This window comes from Phyllopteryx taeniolatus, chromosome 13 (assembly GCF_024500385.1).
Source record: "Phyllopteryx taeniolatus isolate TA_2022b chromosome 13, UOR_Ptae_1.2, whole genome shotgun sequence".
NCBI lineage: Eukaryota > Metazoa > Chordata > Actinopteri > Syngnathiformes > Syngnathidae > Phyllopteryx > Phyllopteryx taeniolatus.
The window spans coordinates 17,147,353-17,165,718 of record NC_084514.1 but is presented as its reverse complement, the minus strand read 5'-3'; the positions used below and the strand labels follow the sequence as shown (position 1 = coordinate 17,165,718).

General features: G+C 50.3%; 1 protein-coding gene across 20 annotated transcripts; it reads left to right on the top strand.

The window, feature by feature from the left end:
- Positions 1–48: 48 nt before the first annotated feature.
- adam15 (ADAM metallopeptidase domain 15) lies at positions 49–18,273 on the top strand. Of its 20 annotated transcripts, none has more exons than XR_009791307.1 (25): positions 51–357; positions 879–970; positions 1,607–1,683; positions 1,747–1,825; positions 1,894–1,970; positions 4,101–4,323; positions 4,398–4,463; positions 4,538–4,609; positions 4,719–4,888; positions 5,420–5,504; positions 5,574–5,722; positions 5,826–6,003; positions 6,083–6,175; positions 6,245–6,440; positions 6,509–6,939; positions 9,897–9,974; positions 10,054–10,165; positions 10,257–10,407; positions 10,489–10,585; positions 10,675–10,743; positions 13,926–13,982; positions 15,521–15,586; positions 15,680–15,777; positions 16,151–16,492; positions 17,484–17,625. XR_009791307.1 is itself a non-coding variant. In XM_061793923.1 (25 exons), exons 1-25 carry the CDS (start codon positions 252–254, stop codon positions 17,542–17,544), a joined length of 2,757 nt encoding a protein of 918 aa, XP_061649907.1. In that variant the 5' UTR covers positions 54–251; the 3' UTR covers positions 17,545–18,273. The 20 variants fall into 20 exon arrangements, 11 of the variants coding, with proteins under 11 accessions (XP_061649914.1, XP_061649912.1, XP_061649905.1 ...); XM_061793923.1 differs by lacking the exon at positions 16,151–16,492 and having other exon boundaries at positions 54–357; positions 6,509–6,617; positions 6,744–6,939; positions 17,484–18,273; XM_061793921.1 differs by lacking the exon at positions 16,151–16,492 and having other exon boundaries at positions 52–357; positions 4,101–4,251; positions 17,484–18,273.
- Positions 18,274–18,366: the final 93 nt, after the last annotated feature.

Sequence of the window (18,366 nt, the reverse complement as noted above, 5' to 3'; positions counted from 1 at the left end):
GCGACTTCCTGCGCGGCCGATAACGTCACCACTGAGTCCGTTATAAAGGTGCGTTCGTGACGGACTTCAGACGACTTTGGACTGCCAGGGACGGAACCGGGCCACACGCAGGTGGACTCGACATACTTCCGGTTGTGAGGTGCCCCGAGTTCGACGGCAGACGGCCAGTCAGACCAGGTTCGGTTCGGCGCCGTTTCACGCCGTCAACGGATGTGGCGCTCGACAAACAGGAAGGCAGCCATGGCGGCGAGATGAAACAACTTTTTCCGCCACTCTCGCTGCTGCTGCTGATCAGCGCTGGCGTTGCGTTCACGGACGCCAGGTCCTTGAACCCAACGCACGGCCCGGACACCGCAGGTAACGCGCGCATCCTCACCGAAGACGGCTTTCGAGCCGGGGTGCGCAGACGATTATATCCACTGGACAGTGGACACGCCCACAGACGGCGCACGTCACGTGCTCTTACGCCAAATTAGGAGAGGTCAAGTGTGTTAAAACAACACACAAGTGTGTGTCGGTGGTGTGTGTGGCCAGTGGTATAGAAAGTCTTCACGCTCTTGTTGAAGTGCTACTGCTTCAAAGTTTTTGTGATATAAAAAAAAAAAATGAGACCAAGATAAATCTTTTGTAAAATATTTTCACCATTATTTAAAAATCTTAGCGAAAGGAGTGAGCAGATGTGTTTGCACAAGTGTGCACACCCTCTTATAACTGGAGGTGGCTGTGTTCACAATGAACCAATCACATTCACACTCACGCCACCATTTGAACTTCCTCATTAACCCCAAATAAATTTCAGATGGGGGTCGGAGGGGTGTGTAGACTTTTTAGATCTACTGCTATCGTGTTGTCACTGTGTACGTGTGCGTTGTGTTCAGGTAGTGTGCGATGGTGGAGCCCCCCGCTGGAGAGAACTCGACCCTTCGTGCTAGTGGGTGGGCAGAGGCGGAGCCTGAAGGAGGCACTGCAGGTCAGAACAGGTCAAAGGTTATTGGCAGTACTTTTTCCACGGCTATGGCAGTTTTTCTGTGTGTGTGTGGAATGGATTCATTTCGGCATTGCGAAAACCTCGAGGAGCGCCGACTCCCTCATCTTCATCTTCATCATGGCTGCTAGGAGTATGTCATCCTTTGTGAGTCACATGACCTTCTCTCAGGAAGTTCCTGAAGAGGGCGTGTAAGGACGCACACGTCTGAGATCACTTCCTGTAGAAATCCCCCAACACGCACACACAATCACATAGGAGCACACCCACGCGGACACACGAACCACACGCACACAAGATGACGAGAGGCACCCGTTGAGCAGGCGGGTGCCTCTCGGACTCGAGTGTGACAAGTTGACTCCTTGTGTGATGTCATGACCAGGAAAATAATCAAATTTCAAGAAAAAAAACCCGACTTCCTGTCAAGCGTCTGTTGTACAGGAAGTAGTGTCACCTGAAAGAACAGGAAAAGCCACCGATTGGACAATGGATATTGTTAGCCCCGCCCAAATCCGGAGGGACTGGTTGAATGGTCCTGGTTGGGTTTGGTCCTGGTTGCTTGTGGTTGTAGTTGATTGATTGTGTCCTGGTTGCGGTTGTTAATGGCGCTGATGTTTTCAGGACGGTCACCCGGAGCATCTGCAGTGTGGCCTGGAGGTCAGAGGTGAGGTCCTCGTGTTGGACCTGCAGAAGAACCGGTGAGTGAGCGCAGATGGAGCCACATCAGCTGGGAAAAACTGACTGCCGTGCTTTTTCCTTAGCGACCTCCTGCCCAAAGCGCCAAACATTTTCTTCTACCTCCCCAACGGCACCGGAGTGTCCCTGACGGGCGACCCCGTGGTGAGTCCCTGAAGGCATCTCTTCGACTGACAGGCGGACTGACCGAGCTGGTTTGTTTGTGTCCACAGACGCATTGTTATTACCATGGGAACGTAAGAGGATTCCCGAGCTCTCGAGTGGCAATCAGCACCTGCTCAGGACTCCGGTGAGTCGGTGGTGGGGACCTCTGACCTCGGAGGGATTAACAGATTTGTTCAAGCGTCAATGCTACACAAGTCCTCATTGTTCTCGGACACGTGCACGTGACATTTCACATCTGGAACAAGTAGTGGCGGGCGGTGCATTTTGTACGTGGGCCGTCAGTGTAGACTTTCTTGACTTAATCCATTTGTAAATTCCGCCATCAACACAGTTATACAAACCATCAATATGAAATGAAAATGCGACTGTGCACAATCAATAACATGACGAAAAAGTCCATCCGAGATGCTGATTGTGAAGCATATCCAAGTGTGCAGATCGCTACAGACGGGTTTCTCTAGTCAACTTGGCTGCAATGGGTTTTGCTCAGACCAAACAATCAGGATGGGAAAATGCTGAAGAAAAAGTCCCATTGCCAATCTCGTTGATGTTCCATGAGTCGGAACTACGGATTCTGAAGGCCCTTGGGCTGGGCTAGGTTGACCTGTAGCTCTTTTCCACTGCAGGAACTTTACCCTGGACCTTGGACCTTTTGGAAAAAATTAGTTCTGGGGTATTTTATTGAGGCCCACAGAGGACCCTGCTACTTGGGTAGTAGTTTTGACAGGTCCAGGAACCTGGGTGGGGTCTACCAGGAAGTACCAAGAACTGGATCTTTAGGCTGCAAAATGTCACCACTCTAAGGTGTCCCTAGATGGACCCAAAGTTTGAGAATCCCTCTTCTAAAGAGTCAAATACTCATGGCTAGAAACAAAGAAATGTGAGGTTTCACAAGGAAACTCTGTTAGGAATAGTGGTAATAATAAATACAGAGCTAAATAAATGAACAAACCTGCTCCTTGTAGCACAAACGTGAGCCTGGAACAGCATCCAGTAGTTGAGGATTTTGTACACTCTTCGTTCTGGCAGCGTGCAAGTCCTTAAGAGTGGGTAGGTGGGTAATTCATTTCATTTCGTTAGTCTTGGCTCTCTGTTGTGGTCGAATTTGGTCCTTCTCTGTGGCAGCACCAAACCAGACTGTGATTTATGAGCCATGCTTCCTCCGAAGCCGCAGGAAGTACAACCCCAATTCCAATGAAGTTGGGACGTTGTGTTAAACATAAATAAAAACAAAATACAATGATTTGCAAATCATGTTCAACCTTTATTTAATTTAATACATAACTTTTTATGACTGGGTTACTTGTGACTCGAGTCCCATGAGCCGAATCTGACTCGAGTCCTAAGTCACGTGACTCGAGTCCCATGAGCCGAATCTGACTCGAGTCCCAAGTCACATGACTCGAGTCATGGGATTCAAGTCCCAAGTCACGTGATCAAGTCATGGGACTCGAGTCCCAAGTCATGTGACTCGAGTCATGTGACTGAATTCCCGAGTCATGTAACTCGAGTCCCAAGTCATGTGACTAGATTCCTGAGTTATGTGACTCGAGTCATGTGAATCGATTCCCGAGTCATGTGACTCGAATCATGTGACTCGATTCCCGAGTCATGTGACTCGATTCCCTAGGCATGACTCGATTCCCAAGGCATGACTTGAGTCATATGACCGATGCAGTGTGGTCATATGACTCGAGTCCCAAGTCACGTGACTCGAGTCCCAAATCACATGACTCGAGTCATGGGATTCAAGTCCCAAGTCACGTGATCGAGTCATGGGACTCGAGTCCCAAGTCATGTGACTCGAGTCATGTGACTGAATTCCCGAGTCATGTAACTCGAGTCCCAAGTCATGTGACTAGATTCCCGAGTTATGTGACTCGATTCCCGAGTCATGTGACTCGATTTCCGAGGCATGACTCGAGTCATTTGACTCGATTCCCAAGGCATGACTTGAGTCATATGACCGATGCAGTGTGGTCATATGACTCGAGTTATGTGACTCGATTCCCGAGTCATGTGATTCGCGTTATGTGACTCGATTCCCGAGTCACGTGACTTGAGTCACTTGACTCGATTCCCGAGTCGTGTTACTTGAGTCACTTGACTCGATTCCCGAGTCGTGTGACTTGAGTCCCGAGTCGTGTGACTCGAGTGACACCTCTGGTACATCGTGATCATGTTCAGGCCGGCAGAGAAAGCCTTGCTGGCCCTGACCGCATGTGAAAAGTGATGACGTCGTCTTCCTCCTCAGCGGCGTGATCGCCGTCAACGCCTCGCTGAGTTTTGAGGTTCAGCCGCAGGAGCTCCGCCACAATGGCGAAGGAGGCGAGGCCAGCGCAGGTGGAGGAGAATATGTGGGACACCACCTGATCTTTTCAAGTGGTCCTGTGGCGGACGAGGCGGTGAGGGGCTGCGGGGTGACGCACGAGCGTGGCGACACACGCCGGCACGCCGGCGCTCACGCTCAACACAGAGTAAGAAAAACAATGCGGCACAACATAAAGTCAGTAAGACCACCCCGCATCGGTTTCTATGTGTGTGCGGGCAGAACAAGCGGGATCTCCTGTCCGAGACAAAATACATCGAGCTGGTTCTGGTGGCGGACCACCAGGAGGTGAGTGGACACGTGACGTGTTTGACCGCCGCACTGCGATTGCTGTGTCAACCTGTGTCCTTGTTGTTGTGCAGTTCTTGAACTACCAGAAGAACAACAAGACCATCATCTACCGCATGCTGGATGTGGCCAATCAGGTGGACTGGGTGAGACCTTGGAACCTGCCGTCACCATGACAACAACAGCAGGACCCCCAAAACGAATGGCTCACCTCTCTCTCTCACATTTCAATGTGTGTGTGTGTGTGTGTGTCAGTTCTACCGCCCTCTGAAGGTGCGCGTGGCACTGACTGGTTTGGAGGTCTGGAGCGACCGGGACAAAATCCGCGTGGAGAAGAACCCGAGCGCCACACTCAACAACTTCCTGCTCTGGCGGACAAGGGAGCTCCTGCCACGCCTTAGTCACGACAACGCGCAGCTCGTCATGTACGTCCTGCCACCACCAGTTGACCTTCTGCTGACTCGATTTGCTCTTGAAGTCCTGCTAACTTCCTGTCAACCTCTATCTGACTTCCTGTCGAAGGCGTTGACCTCTTGACTTTCTGCTGACTTGCTGCTCTGACCAGTGGCGTGCAAATGAGGGGGGGGGGGGGGGGGGGGGGGGCATCCACCCGCGCATCCAAACCACCCTGCCCCCCTTCCCGGTGGCGATTGACTTGAGCTGCATAAAAGTCACGTGAACGAAAATCTTTCGGCAGTATAAACAGCGGCTGTACATGGAACGTGACTAAGCACCCCCTGCCCCACCTTGACAATCGGCTAGAGCGTGATTGTTCGGCTTTAGGAGGCATACGATTGTTTTTATGGGGCATCAACAGCCAGTATGCATCCATCGCAAACCGGTTTAGGTGATATATACACTTCTCCTGTGCGCCCTGGGCATCAGCGGAGCTTTGCACGCCACTGCTGCTGACCTCTATCTGGCTTCCTGTTGATCTACTGTTTGTGTGATGTCAGGGGCAGTGCCTTGGATGGCACCACAGTGGGCATGGCGGCGCAGGCGTCCATGTGCTCCAGAGACCGCTCGGGAGGCGTCAACGTGGTGAGTGCTGCAATGGCATTGTTGTCGTCACCCACTGTCGCCATAGCAACACGCTGCCATTGTGACCAGGACCACCTGGTCAGTGTTCTGGGCGTGGCGTCCACGGTGGCTCACGAGCTGGGACACAATCTGGGCATGAGCCACGACACCCGCGAGCGCCGATGCCACTGCACCAACCAGCCTCGCATGGGCGGCTGCATCATGGAACCCTCCACCGGGTCAGCACCGGCACGCAACTCAACCCTGACTTCAACCCGCTTACTGACTTCCTGTTGACGTCCCATTGACCTGCTGCCTTAAACCCACCGCCCCTTGCCCAAGGTTTCTGCCGGGTCAGCAGTTCAGCAGCTGCAGCGCGTCCGACCTGTCTGTCAGTCTGCTTCGGGGCGGCGGCATGTGTCTGTTCAACGTGCCGCCGCCCGAGCGCCTCCTGGGCGGGCCCCGCTGCGGCAACCTCTACGTGGAGCCCGGCGAGGAGTGCGACTGCGGCCTGCTCGAGGTATGAGCCCGGCCGGCGGCCGCCGCGCCACAGGTGGGTCTCGCGCATAACCGCAGCCTGCTGTGCTCCGATCGGTCAGGAGTGCCAGGACCCCTGCTGCAACGCGTCCACGTGTCGACTGCACCCCGGCGCCCGGTGCTCGGCCGACGGCGTCTGCTGCCAGGACTGCGAGGTGGGCGCCACCTTTGTGCATTTAGTCCGTGTCCTAGCTATTTGGCTTAAGGTCTCTTCGCGTTCGCAGCTGCGGGCGGCGGGGTCCGTGTGCCGGGAGCCCATCGGAGAGTGCGACCTACCCGAGTTCTGCACGGGCTCCTCCCCCTTCTGCCCGCCCAATGTCTATGTTCAGAACGGCGAGCCCTGTGAGGATGGCGCCACCTACTGCTACAGCGGCGCCTGCGCCAGCATGCGCACGCAGTGCCAGACGCTTTGGGGACCGAGTAAGTCGCACTAAGCTAACTCGTCATTCGAGTGACGCAAGTGACTAACGACGACCTCGCCTGGTCAGACGCCACCGCTGCACCGGCTGTCTGCTTCTCGTCCGTCAACAAACAAGGAAATAAATACGGAAACTGCGGGCAGCTTAGCAACGGGTCGTATGCCACCTGCGCACACAAGTCAGTCAGACACACTGAGTGTGTGTGTATGTATGTGTGTGCATGCATAGATCTTGTCTTGTCTGCTCTGCCATCCCCGCTGCCCACGTGTGGGGGCACGTCCGTACTTTGCGTGTTGCGTTGCAGTGACGTGCAGTGCGGCAGGATCCAGTGTCAGGGTGGCCTTGAGCGCCCCCTGCTGGGCACAAACACCGAGATCCTGACCACCACGGTGCGCTTCGAGCTCCACGACCTGGTGTGCCGCGGGACGTTTTTCCACCTGGGAGACGACGTGTCCGACCCCGCTTCCGTGGCGCAGGGCACCGCCTGCGGCCCCGACAAGGTCAGGCCTGCAACCCGCCCCCCTGATCCCCCCCGACCCCAACCCACCCGTGCAAAAATATCTTTAATGGACAAGTAAAGCGACACAACACAGATTGACAGAGAGTGCAAGTTTGGACTCATTTAGTCTCAATTTAAAACGGGGATGGGCAACAAAATGGTTGTCCGCGCTACCAATGGGGCCTCATGCGACGGCAATTTTCTTGGTCAGGTTTTGTCTTAGCGCAGCTTTTAGCCATTGCGTCATTCCTCATGTTATTAGGGTTACCACATAGTTTGAAGCATGATTGCCTCCTGCTTCGCGGGACGGGCAAGCTACGCAGATGTAACGAGATGACCTTCCCAAACGTATTACATTTGTACGAAATCAAAAGAAGTTTGTTGTGGTTTAGATTTAGGGATAGGGTTTGGGTTTAAGGCGGTTTAGGATGGGTTAAGGTTGGGATTATGGTGGGTTAGGGTTAGTGGGAAACCTTTTAACGCCGCCACATTTAAGTCACATACTTCTTTTCCTGTCTGGAAGCAGAAGGGCGTGTTCTTCAGGGATACAGCAGCCAATCATAGTGCAGCGGTGCGTCGGTTGTGGAGCAAGTGATATTGCAGCAGGCTGCGTCCTGCCAGGAAAGCAGCGGGAGTCCTAGTAACGCCTCTCTACCTGCTGACTTTCATCACTAAGTCACTGCTCTTCTCTGATGGAAACGATCTGGCATGATAGTAAGCGATGTCGATTATCTAGTGGTGAATGCTGTTATTACATCTTAAAACTGCTCTGTTAGGTAGAGACCACTCTTGAGTGTGGGCGCTGGGCACGCTTGCTTTAAAAAAGTTGTATTTTTTTCCCTAAAATGAATTGAGGGGCCACTCCAGGTGTGCTCACGGGCCGCATGCGGCAGTTGTCCATTCCTGGTTGAAAAGATCCAAACTTGGTTCTCCGTAGCACTTCTCCTCCTGACGGGTCACTTTGGGGTGCGCTGGAGACGATCCCATCTGACGAGAGGTGAACTGGTCGCCAGCCAATCGCAGGGCACATTTAGCCAAGCGAGCATTCATTCACCCCTATAGACCATTTAGTCTTCAATGTCAAAGTCAAGTCAAGTTGATTTGTTCCGGGCTTAATCCCAAAAGAGTCTCCAAGGGCTTCACAGGCCCACAGTTGGCAATGATTGATGACATCCCATAATCGAAACCCCACATTGGGCAAGGAAAAACTCAAAACCCCATTTGGGGAAAGAAACCTTGAGAAGGGACTGCAGATGGAGCCTGGGGGGATTCCCCCTTCAAGGATGACCAGGCTGCGATGGATGTCGAGTCGGCAACATTTATCACATAGTTTGCTGCTGTACAATCTTCATTAAGATACCACAAAAGACGCCGCAGTTTAGGCTCCTTCGGCTCAGCACCTGGCCCGGTCAGTCGGAGCGGGATCCTCAATAGCAACGACTCCGGGGAGGTAGTCCCCCTCAGATCTTGTCGGAACCCAGACAGCAACGGCCTCAGAGTCGGTCAACGTCACCTAGCCCTCTCTGAGCAGGAGCCGAGGAGGGAGGCGATAGGGCGAGTGGCAGTAAAACAGGCTAGGTGTACTTTAACTAAATGCCAAAGAGTAGAAATGAGTCTTAAATTGGGATCTCAACATTTCGTCTGCGGTAGCAGTTCTAGGCATTCCAGAATACTGGAGCCCGAATAGAAAATGCTGTGGAGCCCGTGGACTTCTTTCTGGCTCTCGGAGTCACCAGAGACCAGCGTGTTGCGAGTGTAGGTTTCGGGATGGAGCGTACGGTACAACTGCTGTAAATCGGCGGGTGCCAAGTCATGTAATAGTTGATGAATATATATAGCTGATAAATTCAGCTAGAATGCAGGTTTTGGGAATGCGCGAGGAAAGCGGGGTACATGGAGAAAAAGCCACAGGCACGGGGAGTACACGCAGGTAGAACAGGTTCGAATCCCTGCTGCGACCGTCCGCACGTCCAAGTGTCCTCGGGCAAGACGCCGAACCCTAATTTGCTCCCGGTGGGCCTGGCAGCGCCTCCCACGGCAGCAGTCGCCCATGGGTTCATGAATGTGCGCGTGAATGTGAGGCTTTGTAAAGCGCGTTGGGCACTGCGATGGTGTCGATGAAGCGCTATACAAGTGCAGTCCAGTTACCATTTATTTGTCATACGATATCAAATAAGCTACATTTTTTAATGCCTCACAAGATTCAAATGAACCTTGCTGCTTGCATTCCTTAACCGAAGAGCACTGACGTCCGTATTATTGGGAAGCTTTTATTTTGAAGGCGGCTTTCGCCACGAGTTGGCAACTTGTTACCGTAACGCCGAGTATGAACAAAATTAGGGGCGGCTGGCTTGACCGCTACTTTACGAGCGGCGGCTGGCTTGACCGCAGTCGTTTTCGGGGGTCCTTAGCCAAACCGATGTTGTTTTGCACAATGCGCATACCGGCGCTATATACCTACTGGGGGCGTGGCTTTAGCGTCCTCTTTCACGCGCACCCTTCCCCCTTTACGTCCGCACGCTGTCCTCAGCCACGTCCGCTTTTCCTCTGTATTAGCAGCGTGTCGGCAGGAAATGCTCCCAGTCAGTCAAGCGGAGCGCTCATCGCACATTTATAGATTTTGGAACTCTGTGCACACATAAGGCGCGCCGCATTATAAGGCATTATCCGTCCATTTTGGAGAAAATGGACTTTTAAGTGGTGAAAATACGGTACACAAAGTGTAATCGTCTTGCTTTATGTTCAGTTTGACAGTAAACCTCAGCTGGGATCATGGCATCAAACAGCTTGAAGCTCTTTTTAGAACAATTAGTATTGCAAGTTAAAGCCAAACTATCGTCTGAATGACGCATCACACGGGGAAGCGGTGTGAAGCGATTTGGGAGTAAAAGATGTTTTTGTTTTGGCTTTGCGAATCCACGATTTGAAAATGCCTCAACGCGGCCGTTGTGTTCGCAGGCCTGCTTGGACAACAAGTGTCAGGACGTGTCCGTCTTGGGCGTGGACGAGTGCCGCAGGAAATGCAACGGCCACGGCGTGAGCGGCCGCCGCTCGCTCGCTCTCTCGGCCGCCGCCCGTTGTCGTGGCGACCGCTCAGCCCTTCCTGTCTTCTCAGGTCTGCAACAGCAACAACAACTGCCACTGCCGACCGGGATGGGCGCCGCCCGACTGCGCGTATGCCGGGCACGGGGGCAGCGTGGACAGCGGACCCGCACGCGCCGCCGCAGGTACGCGCGCACGCGCACACACACAGAAGTGACTGCCCTTCGAATCAAAGTGCGCGCGTGTGTGTGTGCGTGCGTGCGTGCGTGTGTGTAGAGTCGGATCCGGTCCTGGTGGCCCTGCTGGTGCTCTTCCTCTTTGTCGTGCCAGCACTTCTCCTCTTCCTCGCTCTTCGCCTCCCTCGTGTGCGTCGCGCGTGTTTGACTTTGGGAGACAACAAACTCTTTCGCAAATCCTCACATAACCGGTAAACATGCAGTGTTTGTGTGTGTGTGTGTGTGTGTGTGTATGAGAGAAAGTCTGATCATGTGATGTCGGGGCTGTCCAGGACCCCGGCGACGGAGCGCAGTTCAGAGCGCAACGTGGATCAAGTCCGGCCGCTGAGGTTCCACGTCAACGCCCCCGAGACTCCGCCCCTCAAGGAGGTATTAAACACAAACGGGAAGTCGACGAGTTTGCGAGCACGACGTGCGGGTGACATCGCTCTGCTACTTCCTGTTTTCTCTCCAATCAGCTTCTTGACAGACCTGCTCCTCCCACTAAGCCACTCCCCCCCACCCCTCCACTAAACCCCTCGCCGCAGGTAAACTACTTCCTGTCTGGCATGGCCACGTCCTGTCTATGTCTAACGAATTCAGCGGCGCTTTAGAACACGAGCTCTCAACTGTTGTCATCCTGGCACCCGCAATTTCCTATTGTTGCTGTCGAGACCCACTTATAGAAGTTAAGAACAATAAAAGCATTTTTTTGTTAAAAAATAGCTCTTGAAAACATGTACTGCACGGTAAATGCGGTTTCGAGTGAGTTCGGCATACCGCCAAAAGCATATTTGGAGCCATGTTCCCCGCTAGCCAGAGGCTGAGCTGCATCGTATTTGATTACGGCGTCAACTAGTGACTAGACTAGTGTGAGTAACACTTCCTGTCATATATCTAATATATTCCATGTGTGAATGAAACAAATCTGAATACGAATATGACCGATGTAATTTTTTGCTAGTTGTCCGTGACCTACTTTTGGGTCCCGACTCGGGTTGGGCGTCGAGAATCGAGAACCGATTGGAACCGGGACTAACGTTCCGGTTCTCCCGGAACCGTTCAAATCTAAAAATTTCGGTTCCCAGTTTCGATGCCTCCAGTCCTTCAACCGCGAAGAAGTGGGGAAAAACAACGAAGAAGAACGCGCACGAAGACGTGCTCGTGCCCGACGGCGGCAGCAACGAACAAAAGTGTTTTAACTTTGTTCAAATGAACGACCAGTCGCCTCAGCGCAACACTTGGAATAAGATGACATTGTGCAAAGGAGGCTTTCACGATGTGTAGCGTCGGACGCCAAATACGTCGATGCCAACATTGAGACAGCTAACAGGGTCAACGGTTGCTTGCACTTTGGCACTGATGGCTTTTAGCGTTTATTTTAGTCTTCAAACCAACGTAAGAGCCGATAACAGAAAGAAAAAAAAAAAAGCTTAACATTGAGATAAAACTTCGCCGTAGCAACTTTACATCACAATGAATTGGGACAAAATTCACATCATCGTCTCATAGTATCACAAACACTAACCTTGTGCCTCGTCAGTGAGGAGGGAAAGGAATCGGCGTTTTACAGCATTTGGTTACATTCATTTAAAAAAATCAAATCAAATCACCAGTGCCGTGCAAAGTTACTTTTCGTGCCAAATTGAGTTCTGGTGCGTACCCTTCCAAATAAAAAGGCTACAAGCTTAAAACGGGAAGTCAAGTTAAAACTTGCACATAGAAACCATTTGACGTGGTAAAACAGTCCCAAATAACTTTGAACAAGGCTATATTTTACTCTTAGCTGAAACATTAATTAATGAATATTAAGTCAATTGTGTTGGTTCCACACATTACCTTTGAGTTCATAGGTCTGCTATTGATACTGGTTATAAAGAACCTCGAGTCAAACGGTCGTTTTAGTCAATGCTGCGGGCTGCTAAGAAAATGGATGTTCATCATTTGGACACCCTTGATTTAAGACATGCAAACCATTTTGACCCAGCCCCCTAAAAGAATCGGAACCGAGAATCGTTTGGAACCGAAATCGCTCAAATTCGAACGATGCCCAACCCTAGTCCCGACCCATCAGGTGAGTTGAGAATGTTCCAGAATGTTGTGTGGTGCGCTAGATTGTTCTCATGAGGATTCTAAAGCAGTGGTTCTCCCCTGTTGTCACCCTGGACCCGCATTTTCCTTTTGTTGCACAGTCGCAACCCACTTGATGAACGTGAAGAGCAATCAAAAAAACATTTTTTAAAGTAGCCTCTGAAAACACATACACACAGTATTTTATGTACCACCAAAAGCACCCACCAGTTGAGAATCTTTGTTCTACTGTTCTAGACTGCGGTGGAGTGTTGTAAGCCTTTCAGGGTTAGGAAAATTGTGTCAAAAATTCCACAATGTTCTCATGTCAGTGGGTGTTGTAGAAAATTACATCTCAAATGTTGCTTTGTGTTCTAGAGCAGAAATTCTCGTCGTGGACTCAAAAGTGGGTCGCAGACAGCTTGTAAAAAAAATTACGTATATTTGTCTTCTGATTTTTACCGTGCAGTACAGGGGCGTTCTAAGTTCCCACGTGGAACATATTAGCTAAGCAGCAGGAAGGGTAACTACCTCGCGCTGTAGCCACGAGTTGATTCCGTAAACAAATACAGTGCATTAGTATTCTAGAATGTACTACGCAGAATGCCGTGTAGTCTTTTAGAATCCAGTTGTGTTATAGAATTCTGTGTAGAATGTTGTGTCGTGTTCCAGAGTATTGTAGTGGAAAGCTCTAGAATGTTGTTGCATGTTCTCAAATAGGGTGGAATGTTCTAGATCGGTAACAAGATGTAGCTCTCTCTTTCAAAAAGGTTGGTGACCCCTGTTCTAGAATGTTGTAGCATTTTCTCAAATAGCGTGTAGAATGTTGTGTAGTGGCAAGATGATCTAATAGAATCTTCTAGAATGTTGTATCAGGTTCTTAAATAGTGTGTAGAATGTAGTCGCATTCTAGAATACTGGGCAGAATGCTATGTAGTGCTCTAGAGTGTTGTAGAATGCAGTTGTGCTCTAGAATGTTGTGTAGTGTTCCAGAGTGTTGTTGTGCAAAGTTTTAGCATGTTCTCAAATAGTACGGAATGTTCCAGATCATTACCAAGTAGCTCTCGCTTTCAAAAAGGTTGGTGGCCCCTGTTCTAGAATATTGTAGCAGGTTCTTAAATAGTGTGTAGAAAGTTGTGTAGTGTCAAGAATGTTCTAGTATAATGCTCTAGAATGTTGTAGCACGTTTTTAGTGTGTAGAATGTTGTGTAGTGTCAAGAATGTTCTCAAATAGTGTGTAGAATGTTGTGTGGTGTCTAGAATCTTCTAGTAGAATGGTCTAGTGTGTAGCAGAATGCTGTGTAGTGTCGTAGAATCCAGTTGTGTTGTAGAAATCTGTGTAGAATGTTGTGTAGTGTTCCAGAGTGTTGAAGTGGAAAGCTCTACAATGTTGTAGCATGTTCTCAAATAGTGTGTAGAATGTTGTGAAGTGCCTTGAATGTTCTAGTAGAATGTCCTAGAATGTTGTAACACCTTCTCAAATATTGTGTCGAATGTTGTTGAGGGACTTGAATGTTTTCATAGAATGTTCTAGAATGTTGTGGCACATTCTCAAATAGTGTGTCGAATGTTGTGTAGTGTTCTGAAATGTTTTAGTAGCGTATTCTAGACTGTTGCTGTCGGGTCTGAAATGTTGGCTAATTTGTTGTTGTGACTTCAGCGTCCGGCTCCGCCTACAAAGCCTCTTCCACCCGCCCCTCCCACCAGAGGTGTTCAGGTACGACCCATTGGTTGGACAGGAAGCACGCTGACCATTGATTGGTTGTACAGGAAACATGCTCACCATTGACTGGTAGAGCAGGAGAAAACTGACCATTGATTGGCTGCATAAAAACAATGACTGACTGTCATTGCGTGAGGATATGTCGCTCTCGGCTGGCAGTAGAGACAAGTGCCCAACACTAATGAAATGAGGTCATTGTAGGATGCGCTCTGACTGGCCCTAACAATTTCTTTATTTTATTTATTTATTTTATTTATTTAATCAGAAGATTAAAAATTGTGACATCCACCAAAAATCAATGTTTTAAACATTCCTCGCTTTCGACTTCCTGCTTGACTTCTTCTAGCCGTTTAGCCAGCAAACTCGTTGCATGCTAACGTTTAGCTTCAGATGTCGCAATGACACAACATGGCCGGAAGATAGCATCCAATGCTGGCATTAGGATGTTTTATGTCTTCTGTCTTCACTGGTGCTTGTTAGCATAGTGTCGTGCACACAGGATTTGTCTGTCGCTACACATTTAATTGGAAACTATTACTAACTAAATTGTTAATCTGTAAAACCCATAAATATAAACATTTGTTTATAAAGTTCGCTGGGCGGCACGGTGGACGACTGGTTAGCACAGCTGCCTCACGGTTTTGAGGACCGCGGTTAAAGTCCCGGCCCCGCCTGTGTGGAGTTTGCATGTTCTCCCCGCACCTGCGTGGCTTTTCTCCCGGCACTCCGGTTTCCTCCCACATCCCAAAAACACGCATGGTAGGTTCATTGGAGACTCTAAATTGCCCATAGGTTTGAATGTGTGCGCGAATGGTTGTTTGTTTCTATGTGCCCTGCGATTGGCTGGCGACCAGTTCAGGGTGTACCCCACCTCTCGCCCGAAGATAGCTGGGATGGGCTCCAGCACGCCCGCGACCCTTGTGAGGATAAAGCGGTACGGAAAATGGATGGATGGAAGTTCGCTGGTCCAACATTGCATGTGGCTTTTCTTCTTTGCTTTCGAATGCGGGCCTCTCCTGTGGCCCTCCACGCAAGGCAGTGAACACTGCTCCCTGCTGGTCAGAGTGAAACTTTGCAGCCGAATTCATCATCATAAAATGTTTTAAAAACTTCAACAAATAACCAGTAAAATACAACCTATCCACACTCTGAGCATCGGCTCTATTAGAAATCAACACTAAATAAATGCTGAAACAGTATAATTCATAACTTAATAAACTATGCTACATTAGCATTAGCACATTTTATTTCTTCACTACACATGAATGTAGCATACTGAAAACAAAATTCAGTATTCATTTGTGTTTGGTAGCATAAGCATGCTTTATAGCTTCACTTCATGCATGTTAGCATTAGCATGTTTTCATATCTTTGCTACTCCACGCACGTTAGCGTCAGCATGTTTTCATATCTTTGCTACTCCACGCACATGTTAGCATTAGCATGTTTTCATATCTTTGCTACTGTGCGCGCATGTCAGCATTTGCACGTTTCCTGACTTTCTTCTCTTTGTCGTCCTTGCGAACATTCAGCCGCTAGCAAGCCAACCAGCTCCGCCCACTAAGCCCCTCCCCCCTGACCCCGTGCCCCCGAGTCAGGTACATGCGTCAGGGTCACCTCGTAGCATTTGCCTAGATGTAGGAAGTACGTGTGTGTGTGTGTGTTGTAATGTCCCACAATTCTCTTGTCAGGCATCAGCTCCGTCCAAACCAGCAGAGCCCAAAAAGCCCTTGCTTCTTCCGCCCCCCACCCATCTGGCCACCGCGTCGTGCACAGCGTCCGCTAACAGGTTGGAACCGTCGCAACACGCTCTGTTGACCAATCAGAAGTAGCTGAGTGCGTTAGCCTGGAAGCATTTTCACACATGGCTTGTTGTTGCCAACATTATGTTGCGTGTGTGTGTGTGTGTGTGCGCGTGTGTGTTGGCATCATGTTGCTAACATTGGGCTTCATTCACTAATGGAGGGACGGGCAAATCCTGGGCCGCATGTTTATTGATTAATTTTTGAACTTTATAAAAGTGCTTCCTCTACAATACCTGATCAGTCACTTCGTAGCGCTTCCACCGGTTCTTCTTCATTAGAGAAGAATAACATAGAAACACGTCAGCCCTGATTGATTTTTCTAGAGACACTGTGCCCCATGTCCATGCGTTGTTGCAGAGGCGTCTCAACCAGGACAGCCCCACAACATCCAGAGCCTTGAGGAACTCCGGGCGAATCTCATCCACCCACGGGGCCTTGCCACCGAGGAGCTTTTTAACCACCTCGGTGACCTCAACCCCAGAGATAGGAGAGTCCGCCTCAGAGAACTCAAGACTCTGCTCCCTCGGGGGAAGGCGTGTCGGTGGAATTGAGGAGGTCTTCGAAGTATTCTCCCCACTGACTCACGACGTCCCGAGTCGAGGTCAGCAGCGCCCCATCCACTATACACATTGTTGATGGTGCACTGCTTCCCCATCCTGAGACGCCAGACGGTGGACCGGAATTTCCTCGAAGCCGTCCGTAAGTCTTTTTCCATGGCCTCACCGAACTCCTCACATGCCCGAGTTTTTGCTTCAGCGACCACCAAAGCTGCATTCTGCTTGGCCAGCCGGTACCCATCAGCTGCCTCAGGAGTCCCACAGGCCAAAAAGGCATGGCTCTCACCGCGGGCAACTCCAGAGTGGAAGAGAGTCCAATCCCTCTCAAGAAGACTGGTACCAGAGCCCAAGCCGTGTGTGGAGGCGAGCCCGACTATATCTAGTCGGAACTTCTCGACCTTGCACACCAGCTCCTTCCCAGCTCCTTCCCTGCCAGAGAGGTGACATTCCAGATTCTGTAGCCGGGGATCGGATCGCTAAGGTCCCTGCGAGGTCGATGCACCCGACCCCTATGGCCCCTCCCACAGGTGGGCCCATGGGTGCAGGCCCGGCCACCAGGCGCTCTGCTTCGAACCCCACCTCCGGGCCTGGCTCCAGAGGGGGGCCCCGGTGGCCCGTGTCCGGGCAAGGGAAAACGTCTTCCTGAATTTTTCATCTTCATTGGGGTTTTTCATCTTCAATGTAGCAACATTGTACAACATGACAATCTTTGAGGAAGTTGATTTCGGTGGAAAAACATTCCACAACGAGTTCTTGCACTTTATGTCGGTTTGCCCTTCAGCAGTTTTGTGCCATTTCTCAATGGTCATTTTTATGCACGAGAGGCGTTTGCGCTGGAAAAAGAAAATCTGTTGCTTGCTTCAAACCGTTTGTTGTCGAAGAGTGGATCTCTGTTGGACATCTTGAGTTATTTTGAAAGCTGACCCTTCATTATGTGTCTGTACGCGTGATCTGAGGAGCTTCTAAATTTGTTTGCACAAACTCAAGTACGAACGTATTGATGAATCACAATTGTGCGTTACATTTCCACATATATGTGCACTGTTAGTGAGTGAGGCCCCGTGTGTTTTGTTTTTCAATGTTGATGCCAAACAGGAAGTAGTAAGCGTGCCTTTTTATTTTATTTTTTCTAGCCGTGGTGGTCGTCGTCCTCCGTCGCGTCCCACGATCCCGCCCAGACCGGAGCGACGGTGACGAGGCGGCGCCCCCCGCTGGTGGCTGCCGCGCATTGAAGTGCCTTTGCTTCTCATTGGCTGTCTGCAGGAAGCCACGCCCACTTCCAACCACGCCTTCGCAGGACACCGCATGACAATCGAAGGGAAAACCAAACATGAAATCAACTTTTTGGGGAGGAAAAAATATTTTAAAATAAACAAAGACGGTGGGCGTGATGTTACGTCCACAGGCGTGACGTTCACAACAAAGTGCGTGTGTCACACGCTTGTGCCGATTTAAATGTCGTGCACGTCACGTGTGCACCCGATGACAAAACCCGGCTGCCGTGTGGTTGGTCATCTGAAGACGAGCCCTTCACCTGTGGATCAAATATACATTGACGTTCGCTGTCCTCAACTGCTAGCTGAATAACGTGTGCCACTGAGGTTACGCTTAATAAACAGCTAACGTTCCCGTATTTGTGTTGATTGGGGACTAACACAACAACTCGGAGAGGCACCAACGTTTTAAACTGCTTGACCGCGGCAGAGCAAGCTGTTCCGCTACTTAGCTCGCTAGCTCATTAGCTCATGGGCTAGCAAATTTTATCAAACGGTTAACTTTCCTGTGTGTGTTAATTGGAGACTAACACAACAACTGAGAGCGAAGCGCTGATGTTTTAAATGACTTCGCCGCGGTGGAGCAAGCCGTTTAGCTCTTGAGCTCGTTAGCTTGCAGGCTAGCGAACGTAATAAACAGTTAACTTTCCCTTAAGTGTCTCTGTTGTGTGGATCTACGTGCTCCACTCGGAGCAAGCCTGTGGAATACTGGACGGTGCCAACAACGGCGAGAGGGTACCGG